At 36.9% G+C, this 17,451-nt stretch overlaps 1 protein-coding gene across 10 annotated transcripts in view; it reads left to right on the top strand.

Moving 5' to 3' along the window:
• Positions 1 to 17,451, top strand: part of LOC113074180 (probable voltage-dependent N-type calcium channel subunit alpha-1B) — an 88,530-nt gene that overhangs the window by 27,257 nt on the left and 43,822 nt on the right. For all 10 annotated transcript variants that reach the window (XM_026246996.1, XM_026246986.1, XM_026246978.1 and 7 more), the window contains exons 7-13: positions 3,900 to 4,003; positions 10,707 to 10,822; positions 13,110 to 13,193; positions 13,366 to 13,449; positions 13,758 to 13,973; positions 16,583 to 16,695; positions 16,972 to 17,084. In XM_026246996.1, the coding sequence (XP_026102781.1) occupies positions 3,900 to 4,003; positions 10,707 to 10,822; positions 13,110 to 13,193; positions 13,366 to 13,449; positions 13,758 to 13,973; positions 16,583 to 16,695; positions 16,972 to 17,084 (830 nt within the window). The remainder of the gene's footprint in view (positions 1 to 3,899; positions 4,004 to 10,706; positions 10,823 to 13,109; positions 13,194 to 13,365; positions 13,450 to 13,757; positions 13,974 to 16,582; positions 16,696 to 16,971; positions 17,085 to 17,451) is intronic.

Raw genomic sequence — 17,451 nt, 5'->3', positions numbered from 1 at the left:
CAGGTGGCCATGTGACGCTGTACAGTCACTCAGCTGACAGGGTGATCTGTGTGGGACAAATTCACCATGTTCCCTGGCATTCTCAGCCATTGTTAGTATCATAGCCCCATTGATCAATCTGCAGGAAGCAAAGATGGATCACATTTGGATCCAAAGGAGTTCGTCAAGACTTGTCTGGTCTTGTGGTTTACTGGAAGATCATTGACCTATAAAATAAACCCCTTCATTTGTACTGCACTTAATCTCCTGGTATCTGTTGTGAGGTTGGGAATGAAGTTTATTTAGTTTTTTTAGTGCTTTGTGGATTTCTTTTGTAGATTGCATTTATTAATCAGCCAAAATGTTGGAGTTATGGTAATTTTAGTCATTTTGTTTTGTAGTTTTGGCATCAGACAGAATGTAGATTGTTTTACCGTCTGCTGCAATTATGAGCATAATGACCGCTGGATGGCTGCTCCCTCGAGCAATGTGCATAACATTTCTCTCAAGAGCAAGTTTTGAAAGGGACACCAATAATACAGGCAAAATTGTTCTTAAAGGGTACATAACATACACAGTTTCATGTTAATCTTGAGTACCTATAGAGTAGTAATGCATCCTTCATATATCCAAAAAGTCTTTAGTTTGATCATATTTATAAAAGAAAAATACAGCTTTCCGATTCTTTCCGGAAAAAAGCCGAGCTCCTGGAGGCTTATAGTGAGCAGAGCTATAATACTGATGTTTCGTGTTGTTGCCATTAACATATATTCACTTATGTGCTGATTTCCAACAAAAGACAGAAATCTGATGTAGTTGTAATGACATGAATGGGGTATTTTATCACAGGGACGGCTCCATGTTTTAATAGCAAACGATGTGCAAATCCAGCGTTGACTTGGGTCTTGTTTATAAAACATTCGTCACTCAAATAACCAGAACACACAAAGGCACTTGATGCACTCCGTTGCTGCCCCGGAAAAGCAAACTGCATCCACCGTACGCTGCTTGCATACTCAGATTCTCCAAAATGGTGCTACGGTGATGCGGAGAGACACAGAGATGAATTGTTGGATAAAGTCATAATTTTGGTTTTTCTTCACATACAAATTTTATGCACTTGCGCAAAAATTGCGCAATCACTTGAAATTCTTACTAAAAATACTGGGTTTCCCTTGTGAACATTTGCATAACAATGATAAATGTGGTCAGTCTGTGTCTGTCTCACTAATTAATGTTAATGTTAAGGAATAGACATTAATAGAAACAACAATGCCACTTAAATATTAATAAGTTGTTCTCAACTAAGAGTAACATTTTGCTCAATTGATTTGTCCCTTTAGACTCTGCTGTGTCTCATTAATGACAGTGTAATCATAGTTAGAGAATCGCAATCTCTAATTGTCTTTAGTGGGATGAGAAGCACACTCACAGGGATTTGACTACAGCCTGTGTGTTCATATGCTGTCTCTGAATTTATTTCAGGCCAATCTCGTGGATTTTTGTTTTATTTCCACATAAATGTCTGGAAAAGATTGTAAAGGATAGAGGAGCAACAGTATTAGCTACTAGCCATTTTGCAGATATATTTCATATTGTTTTAGAGTGAACAGTGAAAGTTCTGATTATTTCACATGACAAATAGTTGAAGATGTCAACAAACACATCAACAAAACAGCATAAATGTAAGCAGCAAAACAATAAATAGTAGCAGAGCTTTATTTATTCATGCCCCAGTGCATTGCTGAGAACTCGATTACCACATTTATCACAATATATTCCACATCTTGCTCACATTTCACAGAAATTTTTTTTTTTGTTTGTTTTTTTTTTTGTGTGTGTGTTTGTAGTTTATGTGCAGTGCTTATTCAAATATTGTTGTACATGATTTCCTCTCTTCCAAACTGCATGCTTTCATTGGTGCGCAGAGACCAATAGCCAATACATGCATTTTTATGACTTATATTATTTTAGAAACTATATTGGAGTTGCCGTATATGTTGTACACTTATTGACACTACAATAATACTACTTTTCCTTTACTATGTGTGAGAAAAAGTGAGATTTTTGGGTGAACTATCCCTTATTTTTGATTTGTGTTGGCTGGGCAGTATGTTGAGTTTGTAAAATATATCGATATATGTTTTTTACAAAAGATGTTGAACATGAGACATGCGTTATATTAAGGGCTTTAGAATAACTTGTAGAATAAAGGTAACATGTATAGTTTAAAGTGGCTTGACCCATCAGATGCTGTGACAGATACATGTGCTGACAGGAACTTGCACATTTTAATGTGTTATGCAGTGTGTTCCTCTGTGAACTGACACATTTCACAGGTATATTCTCCATCTGTAAATGTTTGGCTAAGGCAGAGTCATGTGTTTCATGGTAGCCAATCAGAGCCAGTGTTTTTACACACATGCCGGCACACGCGGCTGCGCCAGCGGCGCCAAACACACACACACACACGCGCGCGCAACAGCTACACAGAGATTCGCAGCAGAGATGGCGAGATGGCGAGTCGGGAGCAATCCGATGAAAAGTTGGCATTTTCACGGTGAAGATATAAGCACTACTTCAAATTCATTGTGGTCAAAGGCAATAGCGTGCATGTAATTGGTACATGTAATGTGTGACACGCATCTACAAAGCTAGTGGCCAAAAACACTTTTCATAGAAAGATAATACTTGAAGTGCTGGATAAAACTCTTGCTGTCTGTTGACGTGCAATAAATATCGAAAGTTATGTACCTGTCTGTTCTAGTCATTTCAACTGACTTGTGAAAACTGCAAAAAAAAAAAAAAGTAACGCAAATAGTTACTTTCCCTGGTAACGAGTTACTTTTATTATAGAGTAATTCAGTTACTAACTCTTTTTGGAACAAGTAGTGAGTAACTATAACTAATTACTTTTTTAAAGTAACATTCCCAACACTGCTGGACAACATCGGACAAGATGTCATTTCAGTGCCATCTACTTTTTTTCCTGATGTCAGATGGCATTCATCTAGTTTTAAAAGATTAATCATTACAATTATTTTCAGACCACAAGGATGGGAATATCTGGCAACCCTGCACTGGACTTGGTTTAGATTCTGTTCATTTTAAAACAAAATGTTTGGGTAAAGAAAACTATTGTGCTGTCATTTTTCATTCAGATGCATGAACTTAGTTACCGATATAGACTTTAGCAGTAATAAATCAATTGTAATTAAGAGAAAATCAGTCAGACAAATTCCCTACAGCACTGTAATAAATGTAATACTCAGAGGAGTGGAGATGCAGCAGTGGGATTTGGCTTCTACTGCTTTACTGCTCTTGTCAAAAATGCAATTTTAAAGCTAAAGCAAGAGAGAGAAAGGGACAGAGGTAGGCACAATGCCTTTCTACGGTTGCCGTAGAAACAGCTGTGTGAGAGTAAGGGGGGGGGGTCTTTATGTGTGTGCTGAATCCGCATTCTCCATTAACCCTCTTACAATTACAGGCAATTTGTTTATGGGCACTTGGAGAAATCTTCTCTTTGCATGCCTCATAAATGCTTCGTGTATGGCCCAGTATTGTATATGATAGTGAATGAAAGAAAACAAATGCTGGTGAATCAAAGAAAAATTACAATTATGTCAGCATCTTTACAGAGCGATGACCAGATTGACCAGATTCACATTCTTTTTTTACCCTTGCGAAGACCATGGGATCTCACCAAGAAGCAATTATCCAGACAATAAGCAGGATTATAGCTGTATATATATAAATGTGTTATCGTGATGTGTTGAAGAGATTATTACAGGTGTTATCGAAGGAATGGGAGTTGGGGGAAGGGAGATTTGATCTCCTCCAGGTTCTTCTTATGTTTATAATTCTCTCTGTACCTCTGCCTCTTCTCAGTTTCTACTCTCATTACTTCTTTCTTATTGCAGGCCAACGATGCCTCAGGGAACACCTGGAACTGGCTCTACTTCATCCCACTCATCATCATCGGCTCTTTCTTCATGCTCAACTTGGTTTTGGGGGTGCTGTCGGGGTGAGTCTGAAATCAGAGCCAACAAATTAGTACCAACTGCATGGGAATTTTATGGAAATCTGTGTAGGGTTCTTAAAAAGTGCCTTAAAATGTACCTATTATTTCCTGAAAGTATTTATTTCAGAATGAATGACACATGAACATATTATCATACAACATTTTGTTAAATTTAATTTCTTGCAATATTCTTCCTATTATTTGCACTTGGTCAGTTCAATTCAAATTTCAATTCATGAGTTGAAAGGAACCCTGGGTCGTAGTGTTGTTATATGATTATCCTTTTTACTTTTTACTTTTACTATCCTTTTTACTCTTTTTACTCTTTACTCAGTTGAAAGGGATGCAAACTTCATGTAACCCACTTAACTCATCATTCACCTTTAGAATTTATGCTCTTGCTTGGCCACAAATATATAATAATAATAACAATTTGGAGTCAATACAAAGCATAAAGTAGCCATATAAAGCTTATATGGGAAGCAAACAAACAGTGCTCTTTTAAAATGATTCAAGGGATGCATCTTATAGCTATAAGGTGGGCTCTTTTGGAATAAACTTTCCTTAATTATTGAAAGCCCCCATAAAATAATTTCTGTCCTACAGGTTGGAATCTATTCACATACAGCTTATGCATATCCAGAGAAGAAGCAATGTTAAGTGCAGTGGAGCTCTGCTTCTCAGTTCAATTAGGCAGCTCTGATTTACCAGTGCAGTGTTGGTCACAAATACGTTTTTCCTCCATCAATTGTGATTGAGCCAAGAGCCTCATATATTCTCTATAAAACAAACATCACACCCTCACACTAAAGCATCTTTATTTTTCCCCTCATGCTTTACCTCTCTTGCTCTCTCTCTCTCTCTATTTGCCTCATTCTCTTTCTCACACACAAACCCCAGTTTAAAGGGAAGTCTCTGGATGAATGCTTTATGGTGAACTCTAGCTGCTGGTGGGATTTGAATTTCTGATTTCCTGGAAATCCTCTATCTAATGTTCACTCTATTTCAGTGAATGGATTTTCAGGACTGTGTAGCTGTTGTGTGGCATTCAATACTTATTGTTGACTCTAACGTCCTTTGACATCTCTGCTTTCAAGGCTTTAGTCAACAAAGATTCATTCTCAGGTGGTGATGCTGCTCTCTCTCTCTCTCTCTCTCTCTCTCTCTCTCTCTCTCTCTCTCTCAGTAACCCCAGAAAGACAGGAGAGCTAGGTGTGTGAGAGTCTTTCTCTTGATCCTTGGCATCATTTCAGAGTCCTGAAAAAAATGTACTGATAATAATTAGAATTTCTTTCTGTAACAATAAAAACGTCCTACTCATCGGGAAGAAGGAGGCGGGAACCGGCGCACAATCAAAATGAAACTTTAAAAATCACAAATAAACACAAAACAGCGCACCAGCCCCTCACGGACGATTGGTGCGCATGAATAAAAAGCAAAACATAAAATAATGGCCCAGGCCTGGTCCTCTCTCGTCCTTCACTATCGTCGCTCCAGTTTTATATCCTTCCATCTCCTCTGTGGGACTCAAGACCGGCGGTGGGGCGCAGGTGTCGCGGATTCCCAATCACTCTACCGGCCTCGCTCGTTCCCACATCTCTCGGCCCCGCCCCACTCATCACACTTTCTTTCTTTCTTTTTCTTTTCTTTTCTTTTTTTTTTTTTTTAGCAGTGAATCAGGATACTAAAATGATTTCTGTAGGATCATGTGACACTGAAGACTGGAGTAATGACTGCTTAAAATTAACCTTTGACATTACAGGAATAAATTACGTTTAAAGTTAGTTCAAAATGAAAAATTTTTAAGAAATAAGAATTGTTTGTTGTTATGCAGATCTGATTGCAGACTTTAGATTTTGAAAATTGAGACATTACTGGGATTTTTTCATAAATTCTAGAGAAGATGTGAGATTGCTTGAATCTTTTACTAGCAAATGAGTACATTTGTTTGCACAATGCAGTTGTCACTCCTGTAATTAATCAGATTTGGTGTGTTATTTAATTAGTGGTGGACCGTTATCGGCGTTTATGTGCTGTGTTAATGTGAGACTCTTATCGGGTGATAAAAAAAAAATCGCTGTTAATCTATTCTCAAAGTTGGGTTGATTTAAACATTAAAGCATCCAAACACAAGACGTGGAAAAGCTAAACTGATTAACTGGTTACTTGCGCGCTGTGTTCGGGAGCCTCTATCACGGACAGCGACACTGAACTGAGCTCTCTTCTGCGAAGTTCTCCTTGAAGTCCCTCCTGCACCTGAACGAACAAATACAAATTGCAGTTTTGAACAAACAAAAAGATGTGAAAGAGCCCAATTCAGTACTCACGGTGTTCTGGCTTTCAGGGCTCACGCAGAGAAAGGCATCTCAAAACACTTGGAAATTAGGCTCGAAAAAACTGTCAGTTATTTCTTAAGTGAAAGTAAACAGTTGAGGAAAAAAATGGGATGTGTATTATATTGGATGCGTTCATCGTCTCTTAAAGTGACCGCACCTAATTTAGGGACTGGCTGCTTTAATGTTAATCCAAGAAAATGAAAATCACTCACTGCTCTTGACTGAATTACTTTGTAGTTTTAACAGTCAATCCAAAAAGTATTCAGACACCAGATATCATTTTTGATATATATAGAAAAACTGTAATGATGTGAGAAATGTTGAAGGAGTCTGAATAAATTTTGGTTTGATTGTATATTTCATTTTTACATTGAAGACTATCAAGTGCTATTTTACATTTAATTATTTGGTTTCTGTACCTTGACACCTACAAACTTGAAAAAAACTTAAACATTGTGTAAACAGCACAAATAAATAAAAATAAACAAACATACAAATTAAACAATTTCAAACAGGGCCCACTGGTACAAGTGTATGTGTGAAACAGGCGTAAGGTTGTTTGCACCTTGTGCGATGTGGAATTAGTTTACAGCTTTTTCAAGCACATTGTGATGCATTTTGGAAACAGGAGATGAGCCCCTTTTCTAATGCACCACCTAGCTTGATAAACCCCTTCTCAAAAACTTACTGTTTGTCCATTTTATTTGGGTGACACACATATTCTGAATGCCTTCGGAAGAATTTGAATGACCCATTTTAATCTAAATTAATCTAGATTAATTTCAAGATAACAGTGAGATTAATCTAGATTTAAAAAAATAGTCTATGCCCACCGATTTTTACTCTGATAGAGTGTTTGAAATGTTCTTATTTGAAGCTTCAGTCCTCAGTGGATGCACTGGTTGCCATGCTGCGTGGTGCGTGCTGTGGCTCTCAAGGTTGTGTGTGGGGGCCGGAGGTTAGTTCACCTGTCTGACCATGCTGCCTTCAAAACAAAAGGTCATTGTGAAGCCTCATATAGAGATGAGAGGCCTGCCACGGGGTGGGGGGTTCCAGAAGAGGTGGGCATCTGTGTCATCTTCTCAGTGGGTAGTTGGGCAACTCATAGCCATTTCATCTTGATCTCTCTCATCCCACGATGACCTTTTGACCTTGACTGCATGAGCAGCCCTGTTAGGGATTATACCAGTTTACTTTAAGAGTAGACATGGTGCACATATTCAGCTGTAGTTAACTGAGAAATTGTTGATCTTAAAATTATTTTTGTCTGAATAAATTAAAACAAACCTATTTCCATTTAGGCATCAATGTATTGTAATGCACAGCATGGAAATAGATAAAGATTAGGCTATATTTAAAGACTACTTGCAGTGAAAATCAAGATTTTAAAGACTACATGTCTGTCTGGTGTTTTTAATATGCTAAAAGACAAACCATGTGCAAATTCATCAGTCAACACCATTGCTGAGAATTTTCCATTAAAACTGCACAAATCAAAGACAGTCCTAGTTGGTTTGAAACAGCCCCGGTTGATTTTTAGAAGTTAGTTGTCTGAGATGGGCCCAGTCAAAGGACCCTATCATACACCGATGCAAGGTGCAGCGCAAGTGTGTTTGCTAGTTTCAGTCTGCTGATTCATCTTGGAGACGTGTTCTGTCTTTGCGCTTGCCAAATTCCGCCGTGTAAATAGGTTGTCCCTATTCTCTTAAATGGGTGTTTTTTGGGCGTAACGTGCAATAAATCAATCAGAGTCTCATCTTCCATTCCCTTTAAGAGCCAGTTGCGCTCGTGCCATGACGCTTTACACTTTGCATTTAGATCGTTAAAATAGGGCCCAAAAGCTACCGTTACATGTCCGACATTGTAGAGAGCGATACATAAAAACTTTTTCAAATACATTGACTTGTAGATGACTCTGTATAATTCCCTCTTCCTCTTCTTCAGTTTCTGGTTTAAACAAAACTTGGTTATTCCTGTATTTCCACTTGCCATTGTGTAGCAATTAGTACTTCAGCTGAATGAGTGAAAGTTGGGCAGGAAGTCTGAGATGCTGTGATTGAGTGAAGCATACTTGTGATTCTGTGTATAATAAAGGAAGCAAGGCTGTAGAGTAATAGTCATTTATTATTATAGCATGAAGAAAAAAATTTGATAGGAAAAAAATTAAACCTTAAAAATTTTATTTTGATGATCAAAGATGAGTTTTAAGGGATAAAATTAGTGACAGCAGGGGTTCTTTAACGGTTTATCAAGGAATGGTTCACCCAAATGAAAATGCTGTCACAATATTTGTCAGAGAGAGAGAGCGAGAGAGAAAGAGAGGGTGCCACAGATTTAGAATTTCCCCCTTGTCTGTCACACACTCATGGACACACATACACACACTCACTGTCACTATCACACTGCCACTGCAATGCAGGGAGGGAAAAAGAGGATTTCCCCCTCATTGTTAAATGGGAATCATGCTGAAGAACCGTGTGTGTTCTGGATGCTAGTGCAGCATCATGTTCTTGAATGCATAGTTCAAAACATTATATATAAATTGTTTTTATTTTATGTTTTGGTCCATACAATAATGGGTGCATGTTGATTTTGGATCTCATTTACTTATATTTTATGGACTAAAATTGACTTTTGTGTTCCATAATTTTGGATTCCTTTAACCACACTGGAAAAAGAAGTAGTAAAGGTTCATAGTTGTAAATAATACAAAGATTATTGGAGGACAAGAAAATTCTATTTACTTATGTAATATTTACTCTCTTTTGTATCCTATTTCTGTCTTTTTTCTCCTTTCGTTTTTTTCTATTCCCATTCCCTTCCTGCATCGAATACATTCTCGAGCATGAAGTAACTTTTTAATTCCAGGAGCATCACATCCCTCACATTCCGTCCACCCTGCTTTCATTTTCTTCTTTTCTTTGCATTTTATAGCTTTTTTCTCCTCCTTTCTGTACACTCTGTGCACCTGTTAAAGAGTAATGGTGGTCAATCATCACACTGTCCTCTAATTGGTGTGAGAACAGATGACAGGTTGTTAGGGGGCACAAACAGTGCATTTTTTCCCTTGGTGCTCCTACATAATCATGTTACAGGGAAAGCTGTATTGCTGATGAAAATGAATATGTCTCTCACAGGCATTGCATGGCCATTTGTTAGTAAATATCACTTTTTTTTATCAATGAGCTTAATATCTAATCAAGGTATCACTACACAGCTTTGTCATACTTTGAGGTGAGAGTCAGAGAGGTTAGATGAGAGAAACTGTCTTGCCCTGTGCATTACTGAGAATAATGGACTGACCTCTGTTTCCTTGTGAGGCTGTACCATCTCTTGAGGAAGTTAATCAACCATTTTACATGAGTCATTTCAGCTATTTTGTGTCCTTAAAGCTAAAGTGCACCATTACTATCATCAATTAGAATGGCAGTTTTCAACAGGTTTGGTCAGGAAGTTTTCTACGGGTTTCTTAAAATCATAGTTTTAACTGATGATGATGTCTTATTATTATATTGTGTATAATAATTATATTACATGATTTTATATATTTACCTCTCAAAAGATTGGGGTCTGTAAGATTTTTTTGGTGTCAGAAATGAATACTTTCATTCAGCAAAGGTGCAATAAATTGATCGAAAGTGACAGTAAAGATTTCTACACTGTTCAAATATATTTTCATATATTACAATTGAAAACACTCCAAAAATTCCTGTCTCCAAACTTTTGAGCAGTACTGTATATTATTATTGTATAGTATATATAATAATATATAATATTGTGATATTATGTCTACAATTTGTGGGGATTTTAAGCCGTATATATTAAAATGGTTATATTGCTTAGCATCTTTGCAAGTTTATACTATATGCTGTTAAAGATGCTAAAAACAATGATTAATTTTTTTTATACCTATAAATTTAGATCTATAAAATTAATATAAGAAATGCCTTAACTATCTGACTCTGTATATTAAATTGGGATAGGAGAAGGAATTTAAACAATTAAGTAGAAATTGCACACTTCAGCTTTAAGTGAGGCATAAACTGTAGACATTAAGCTGTTGTTTTCTATTGATTCTAACACATTGATCTTTCTACAGCTCTTGCAAATGTGGATGCCCCACCTTGTACTTGCCTTTTTTTCGGTAATGTTTAATTTTGGTGCATTTGGTATATTCACTTTTGTTTTTCAAACACGTACCTTATGGTGTTATCAATGGGTGCATTTGCCTTTGTGGGCACATCTCTATATTAGGAGATACACACATGCTCTTAAACACATGACCTGTGCCATTGAGCAGGGCTCTCCTGATGCCTCTGTGCAGTACAGTGTGTTCATGGATATATGTTTATGTGCATTTTTCCAAACAGGGAGTTTGCAAAGGAGAGAGAGCGTGTGGAGAAAAGGCAGGAGTTCCTGAAGCTTCGCAGACAACAGCAGATCGAGAGGGAGCTGACGGGCTACCTGGAGTGGATCTGCAAGGCAGGTCAGTCTCTCAAATGAACAAAATCTCCATTAACACTTGCTATGCAATATCTCCACAGAACCCATTTTCAAACTGAGAAGACTTGAACCTAAGAATTATCTACATTGTACCTCCAGAAGGGTTTGTCTGTTCCCTACAGAGTGTTCTGTCCCCTTGTGCTTTTTCTCCCATGACTGTTTATCTCACTTGCTTCCCGGATCTCTCCTCGGGAGGGGATGGGAGCTGATGTATCTGTGCCTGTCTGTTGCTCAGCACTTCCTCTCTCCATGGCAACCACATAGCCTTCCACTCTCTTCACCAGCTGGTTCACACTCTCGGTCTTCTCATGACTGCCTGTAGCAGCTCTTTCATCAGCCGGGACTCAATGTGTTGGAGGTTTCTGTGGCTGTGGATTTGCACTGATCCTGGGTTCAGTTTAGTAATATAGTCTTCTGAAGCTTTTCTCAGGATTTTCACCAGTTTTACACATTCTGCATATATTAATATTAGTGCCAATATAATTAGATTGCAGTATTTGTACTGTGTGAACAGCGTGATGCTGCATCGCTGAAACTGCCCCACAAAATTTCAGAACTGAACCCTTTTTTGTTTAAATGGGTCTAACTTATTGACACAAACATATGTGCTCTAAATGTACACTACGTTTCAAAAGTGTCTGGATGGTTAGGTTTTTTTTTTTTTTTTTTGAAAGAAGTCTCTTATGCTCACCAAGGCTGCATTTATTAGATCAAAAATATTGTAAAGACAGCAATATTGTGAAATATTATTGCAATTTAAAATAACTGTTTTCTATTTTAATGTATTTTAAATGTATTCCTGTGATAGCAAGGCTGAATTTTCAGCAGACTTTACTCCAGTCTTCAGTGTCACATGATCATTCAAAAATCATTGTAATGTTGATTTGATATTCAAGAAATATTTCTTATTATTAGTGTTGAAAACGGTTATTCTGCTTACCGTAATATTTTTGTGGAAACTTTTTTCAGGATTCGTTGATGAATAGAAGTACATGAGAACAGCATTTGTTTGAAAAAATAAAAATCAAATTAATCTTAACTCTCACTTTTAAATCAAGTTAATCCTTGCTGAATAAGAGTCATCATTTCTTTAAAATAAAAATCCCACTGGACCCAAGAATTTGAACATGGTTATTATGAAAACATTATTTTGAAATATGGGCTTTTATGATGCAATATAAAATAATGGAACAAATTTCCCACCCATAGTTTGAACTGTCAACCTTGATGATTTTCCACATCACACGCACACAAATAGTTTCCATTCAGTCAATCTGATTGAATCCAGATGATTAAAGCTAAATTTAGGGTTAGGGAATTTGGAAATTTACAGTTTAATGTAGATTAATAATCATCCGGATGTAAATGTGATATTAATCCTCATGTATATTAGATTTCATAAGGATGTAATGTAATAATTCTCAGTGGCACACTTCCAATTGCCATTTTACAATTAATGGCTATTATTAAATGGAAATGCCCAAATGGACAAAGCCAGGAATCCCTTGATTTTCCATGTAGATCCTCATAGGAAATGGCAAACCTTTGCATGTTACAACAAATCATCATAACAAGAAGAAATCTTTAAATATTGATGTTGTCGGTCCTTTATAATACTTAATACTGTAGTTTCTCTTAATATGGCACAGTTTCTTGTAAAACTACTGATCCTCCATCAGCACAGGGGTTAATTAGCTCTGTCACAGCATGTAGGTATCCTCCGTTTTGTTCCCCAGAAGCCCACCAAGGCTCTTCCATGGGGTTTTATTTGGCTTAGAGAGGTGATTTCCCAAACTTCTCTATGGTGGCCCGGCTTTGATGCATTAACACCATAAAATCATGATGGAATTACTTACAGGTGCTTTGACTTCTTCCTGTATCTTGCTACAGCTGTTATAGTCAATCATATATTGACTGCATTGTTTAAAACGTTAATGTGTTGGGTGATACAGTGCACACTGCTGTCCCTGCCTCCTGCTGGATGTTAATCAGATCTTCAGTGACAGGATCAGATTACATAAGCTTTATAGTGGTTGCTTTTGTCTGTCTCTCCACCGGTGCAACTACCCAGAACACCCTAGCAACCACATAGAACTACCATTTAGAATAGCTTAGCAACCATACTGTGGCAATACCCCGGCAAACAACCTCAAAAGAGCAAAACAATTTCAGCCTGTCATGTATACATTTAGATATTTAATTCAAAATAAAATTCATGGCTTCAGATGCAAGACATACACACTGTAAGTAGTGAAATATCTTTATTTCAGAGGAAGTAATACTTGCTGAAGAAGATAAAAATGCAGAGGAGAAGGATGATGGTGCCTGGTACAAGAGGAAATGCAACAACCCAGGTAACCATTGAGAAATGAAGTATTATATTTGTTCATTGTTAGAGCAAAAGAGATTGAGTCTTTCTTACTACTACTAATAATAATTAATAAACAATTTTTTTTATACCATACTCTTAATAAATGTATTATTGCTACTACTGTTAAATTACTATTCGCTATTTAACATGTTTAGTATTGAAAAGAGCTAAGAAGAGCAAAAATGACCTCATCAGTGCAGAGGAAGGAGAAGACCATTTCACTGACATCACATCAGTCGGTAAGATCCAGGCCTAACGCCTGTGACCTTTGACCTCATGGTAGATTTCCTCCCAAAATCAGCATAGAAAATAAAAAAAGCAGACTGAAAAATGTGTTATAAACTTTACATCTGTGATGGCTTTGGGATGTTTATTTTTTTTTACATGTAACATAAACAGAGAATCATAACCAAAATAGAAGGAGATTGAGAGAGAGTGGAAAGATGGATATAAAAGACATGAACAAATCAGAATGTATGTTGAATCCTTCTCCCCTCCATCATCTGTGAGCTGTTGTGAACGTCTGAAACAGTCTCTCTCTCCGCAGCTCCCCAGGGCTCTCCGTTCACCCGTACAAGCAAGAGCAGCAAGAACGAAAGCTCATCATACCTTCGCAGGAAAGAGAAGAGGTTTCGCTTCTTAATCCGCCGTATGGTGAAGGCCCAGAGCTTCTACTGGACTGTTCTGTGTATAGTGGGACTGAACACACTGTGTGTGGCTATAGTTCACTATGACCAGCCCGACTGGCTCACATATGCACTGTGTAAGTGAACCGCATCTTTAAAACATCACTACAGCTCTCAGGAGGATCACAGGGTTATGTGAACTATATTTGAACATGGCTTAGGTGCACTGGGAGTAATATACCAGTCCCTTCAGAAAAACACGTATTTTTTTTGTGATTGTTGTGGGCAAAAATCCTTGATTTTGCGGCACGTTTTCTTAAAAAATGGAATATGCGGGATATTTTTGCAATTTTATGCGATGACTTGCAAAAACTGCAAAAAAAAAATAAAAAGAGAAAAAAGGGTGATTCCCCCAGCAACTTTTTCTCACTAGGCAACTACGTGAAGAATATGAGAATATGAGACAGATAATCTGTGAAAAAAATCAAGCTCCTCTGGCTCCTCCCAGTGGTCCTATTGCCATTTGCACTAATTAATCCGCTCCCGGTAAGAAACAACCAATCAGAGCTGCGGTCCGTAACTTTGTTTGTGTTCAAAATGTTAAAAATTTATATAATAAGCAAGTACACCATGAATCCATTTTCCAAACCGTGTTTTTAGCTTGTCCTGAATCACTAGGGTACATCTATAATAAGTGTTTATATTCTGACTATTTTAGATTGCTTCGGGGGTACCGCGGCGGAGTAACCCAGTACCTTTGTGATTCTTCATAGACATAAACAGAGAGAAGTAGTTCCGGCTACGATGTTCTTCCGCAAGATGCAAGCAGTTCTGTTTGCAAGACGCAAGCAGCTTTAATGTAAAGAGTAATTTCTTATTACTTCCTATGATAAGCGAGCATACTAAATCACAGAATATTTAAGTTGCAATCTCTTACTGCAACGTAAATTATTTTACATACTACTAAAATAATTACAACTGTAAGTTTTTGATACTGTTCTGTAACAAAAAAGTACAATCTTACAACTGTAAAGTTGCATCAACTTCTGAATGAAACTACAACAGTGTTAGTAGCCTAGTGAGTTGATTTCATCAAACTGCAGTTTTCGCAAGTTCTCGCAATATAATTTGGCTCCACTGTCATGTAACAAATCGGGAAACTGCTTCGCACGTTCTTTTGTGCTTATTTTTGTTGGCAAATAAGAATGATTTGCGCGCTTCAAGTTTCACCCTGGTTTCATCGCAGGGTTTGTGGATGATATTCATGTCACGTAATTACATCAAGTTTCCCATGGCAATAGGGGGAAAATGGCGCTTTACTTGTGTGAAGTAAACGCAACATTTTTCAACTTTCTGCTAATATATACGTGTGTTTTTTGCAACGAAAATACAGGGATTATGAAATCATGCTAGCCCCACATATTTTGCTTCCTGAAATAGGCAATTTATGCGGTAAAAAAGCGGCGTATTTGAAAAAATGCGACCCCGCATAAATATGCGGCCTTTGGCTGATTATGCATTAAATCAGGCGATCGCATTTTTCTGGAGGGACTGATATACAAACCGTCAAAAAATACTATATATTTTATATACTATGCTCCTTGTATATGCATTATTACTTGTACAACGATTTGACTCCAAGTCAAGCTTTAGTTTTTAGCATCTGAATTTTTACCATTTACATTTACCATTTAGTTTTAGTGACTGATAATGTTTCTTGAGTTAAAAAGAAGAGTCTTTAGATTAAAAATGTATTTAAATTAATTTAATTATACACTAATCAGTTAATGAAGTTAATTACAAAGCAAGGATGCATTAAATTGATCAAATTGACAGTAAAGACTGTTGCAAAACAAAAGTTTCAAATAAATGCTCTTTTCTGTTTGTAATTTTCTTTTCAGCAAACAATCATGGAAAAATATATCACTTGTTTTTTTTGTTTTTTTTTTTTTATTAGGCAACACCAAATCAGTATATTAGGATCATGTCACACTAAAGACTGGAGTAATGGCTGCAGAATGCATTTTAAAATGCATTAAAATAGAAAAAAACTGTATACTACTGTTTTTACTGTGTTTTTGAACAAATAAATGCAGCAATGGTTCTTTCAAAAATAAATGTTAAACTTTTGAATGGTACTGTATATAGAATATGTCAAAATTTGTGCCATGTGTTGACTTTTGATCCATGTCAGGTGAGCAGTCCATTCTAAAGTTTAATTCATGCCTAAACTATGTTGATGTAAAGAAAGTAACTTCCATATCTGTTAGTCCACACAGTATAGAGTTACTTGTGGTAGATTGGTGCAAAAAAATGAGAAAGGAGCATTGCCCCAGCTCTTCTTGCATGCCTGCTGCTTCTAATCACTAATTGTCATTTAGCTGATGCTTTTATAGAAGGCCAAATACACCACATTGCAGGGACAGCTTCCCCAAAAGATTTAAGTTTTCTTCCTGAAGAGCAAAATGTGATGACATTTTTCAGTTACCTGCCCAGTTTTACCTATGAGGCCACACCACTCTGACTTGGCACCTTTAGACCACCATGGTGGCCTCGATGATTATACTGGAGCTCTATTAACTGTTATGTTATGTTGAAACCTAATACAGAAGCGACAGAGTATGAGGATTATTTTGTCAGTAGGTTATTACATGTTTCACTACTGGCATGACTTGACAGGACTTAAAAAATGATAGGTGATGTAACTGATAAAGTTCATTGATAAATGCTTTTTTTGTGTATCCAGATTTGGCGGAGTTTGTATTCCTTGGTCTGTTTCTAATAGAGATGAGTCTGAAGATGTATGGCCTTGGGCCCAGGACCTACTTTCACTCCTCATTTAACTGCTTTGACTTTGGGGTGAGTAACGTGCTATCAAAATACAAATGATATGCAGGACCAAAAACAATACATGTTCCTTTTTCAGTTAATGCCAGAGGTTCTGCTTTATAAGAAACAGAGGAATGCGTGTTGTCCTACTGACCCTTCTCAAAGACAGCAGCTGCAAGACGTTTAGACAAATTATATGATTAGAATTAGAATTTGTGAAACTATTAATTTTATCCTGGAAATGAATTTTGTTTTCAAAAATGAATTGTGGCTTGTGTGTTTGTGTTCTCTCTTTGGTGTGTTTAGGTGATTGTGGGTAGCATTTTTGAGGTGATCTGGGCAGCAGTAAAACCAGGAGCCTCTTTTGGCATTAGTGTGTTGCGAGCACTACGTTTGCTGAGGATATTCAAGGTTACCAAGTAAGAGATCAAAACTGCCTGTTCATCATATGGTGCTCTGTAGATTATTGGCCTAAATGATCATATTTATACCATGACAATTTAATGCTTGATTCTGATTTGTTGACTGTACCAAATTAAGTTTCAAAAGACCATGGGCAAGTAATTGGATTTTTGTTGTTAGTGCTTCAAGTGGAATAATTGATTCTTGACCATTGAATTATGACTGAAAAAAGCATATTTTATAGACCCGAGGTATAACAAGTGCTCCAATTCATGCCATGGCTGTGTTGACACTTGATTCATTATCAGTAGTTCAACAGTTTGTGTTTATGTTAGTATATATCATCCCACAAATCAAGGTATATTTCTTTCCCTAAACTAATTT

Source organism: Carassius auratus, chromosome 5 (genome assembly GCF_003368295.1).
Source record: "Carassius auratus strain Wakin chromosome 5, ASM336829v1, whole genome shotgun sequence".
Taxonomy (NCBI): Eukaryota; Metazoa; Chordata; class Actinopteri; order Cypriniformes; family Cyprinidae; genus Carassius; species Carassius auratus.
Note: the sequence above shows the minus strand (reverse complement) of the source record. Positions and strands in the feature narration are given on the sequence as shown.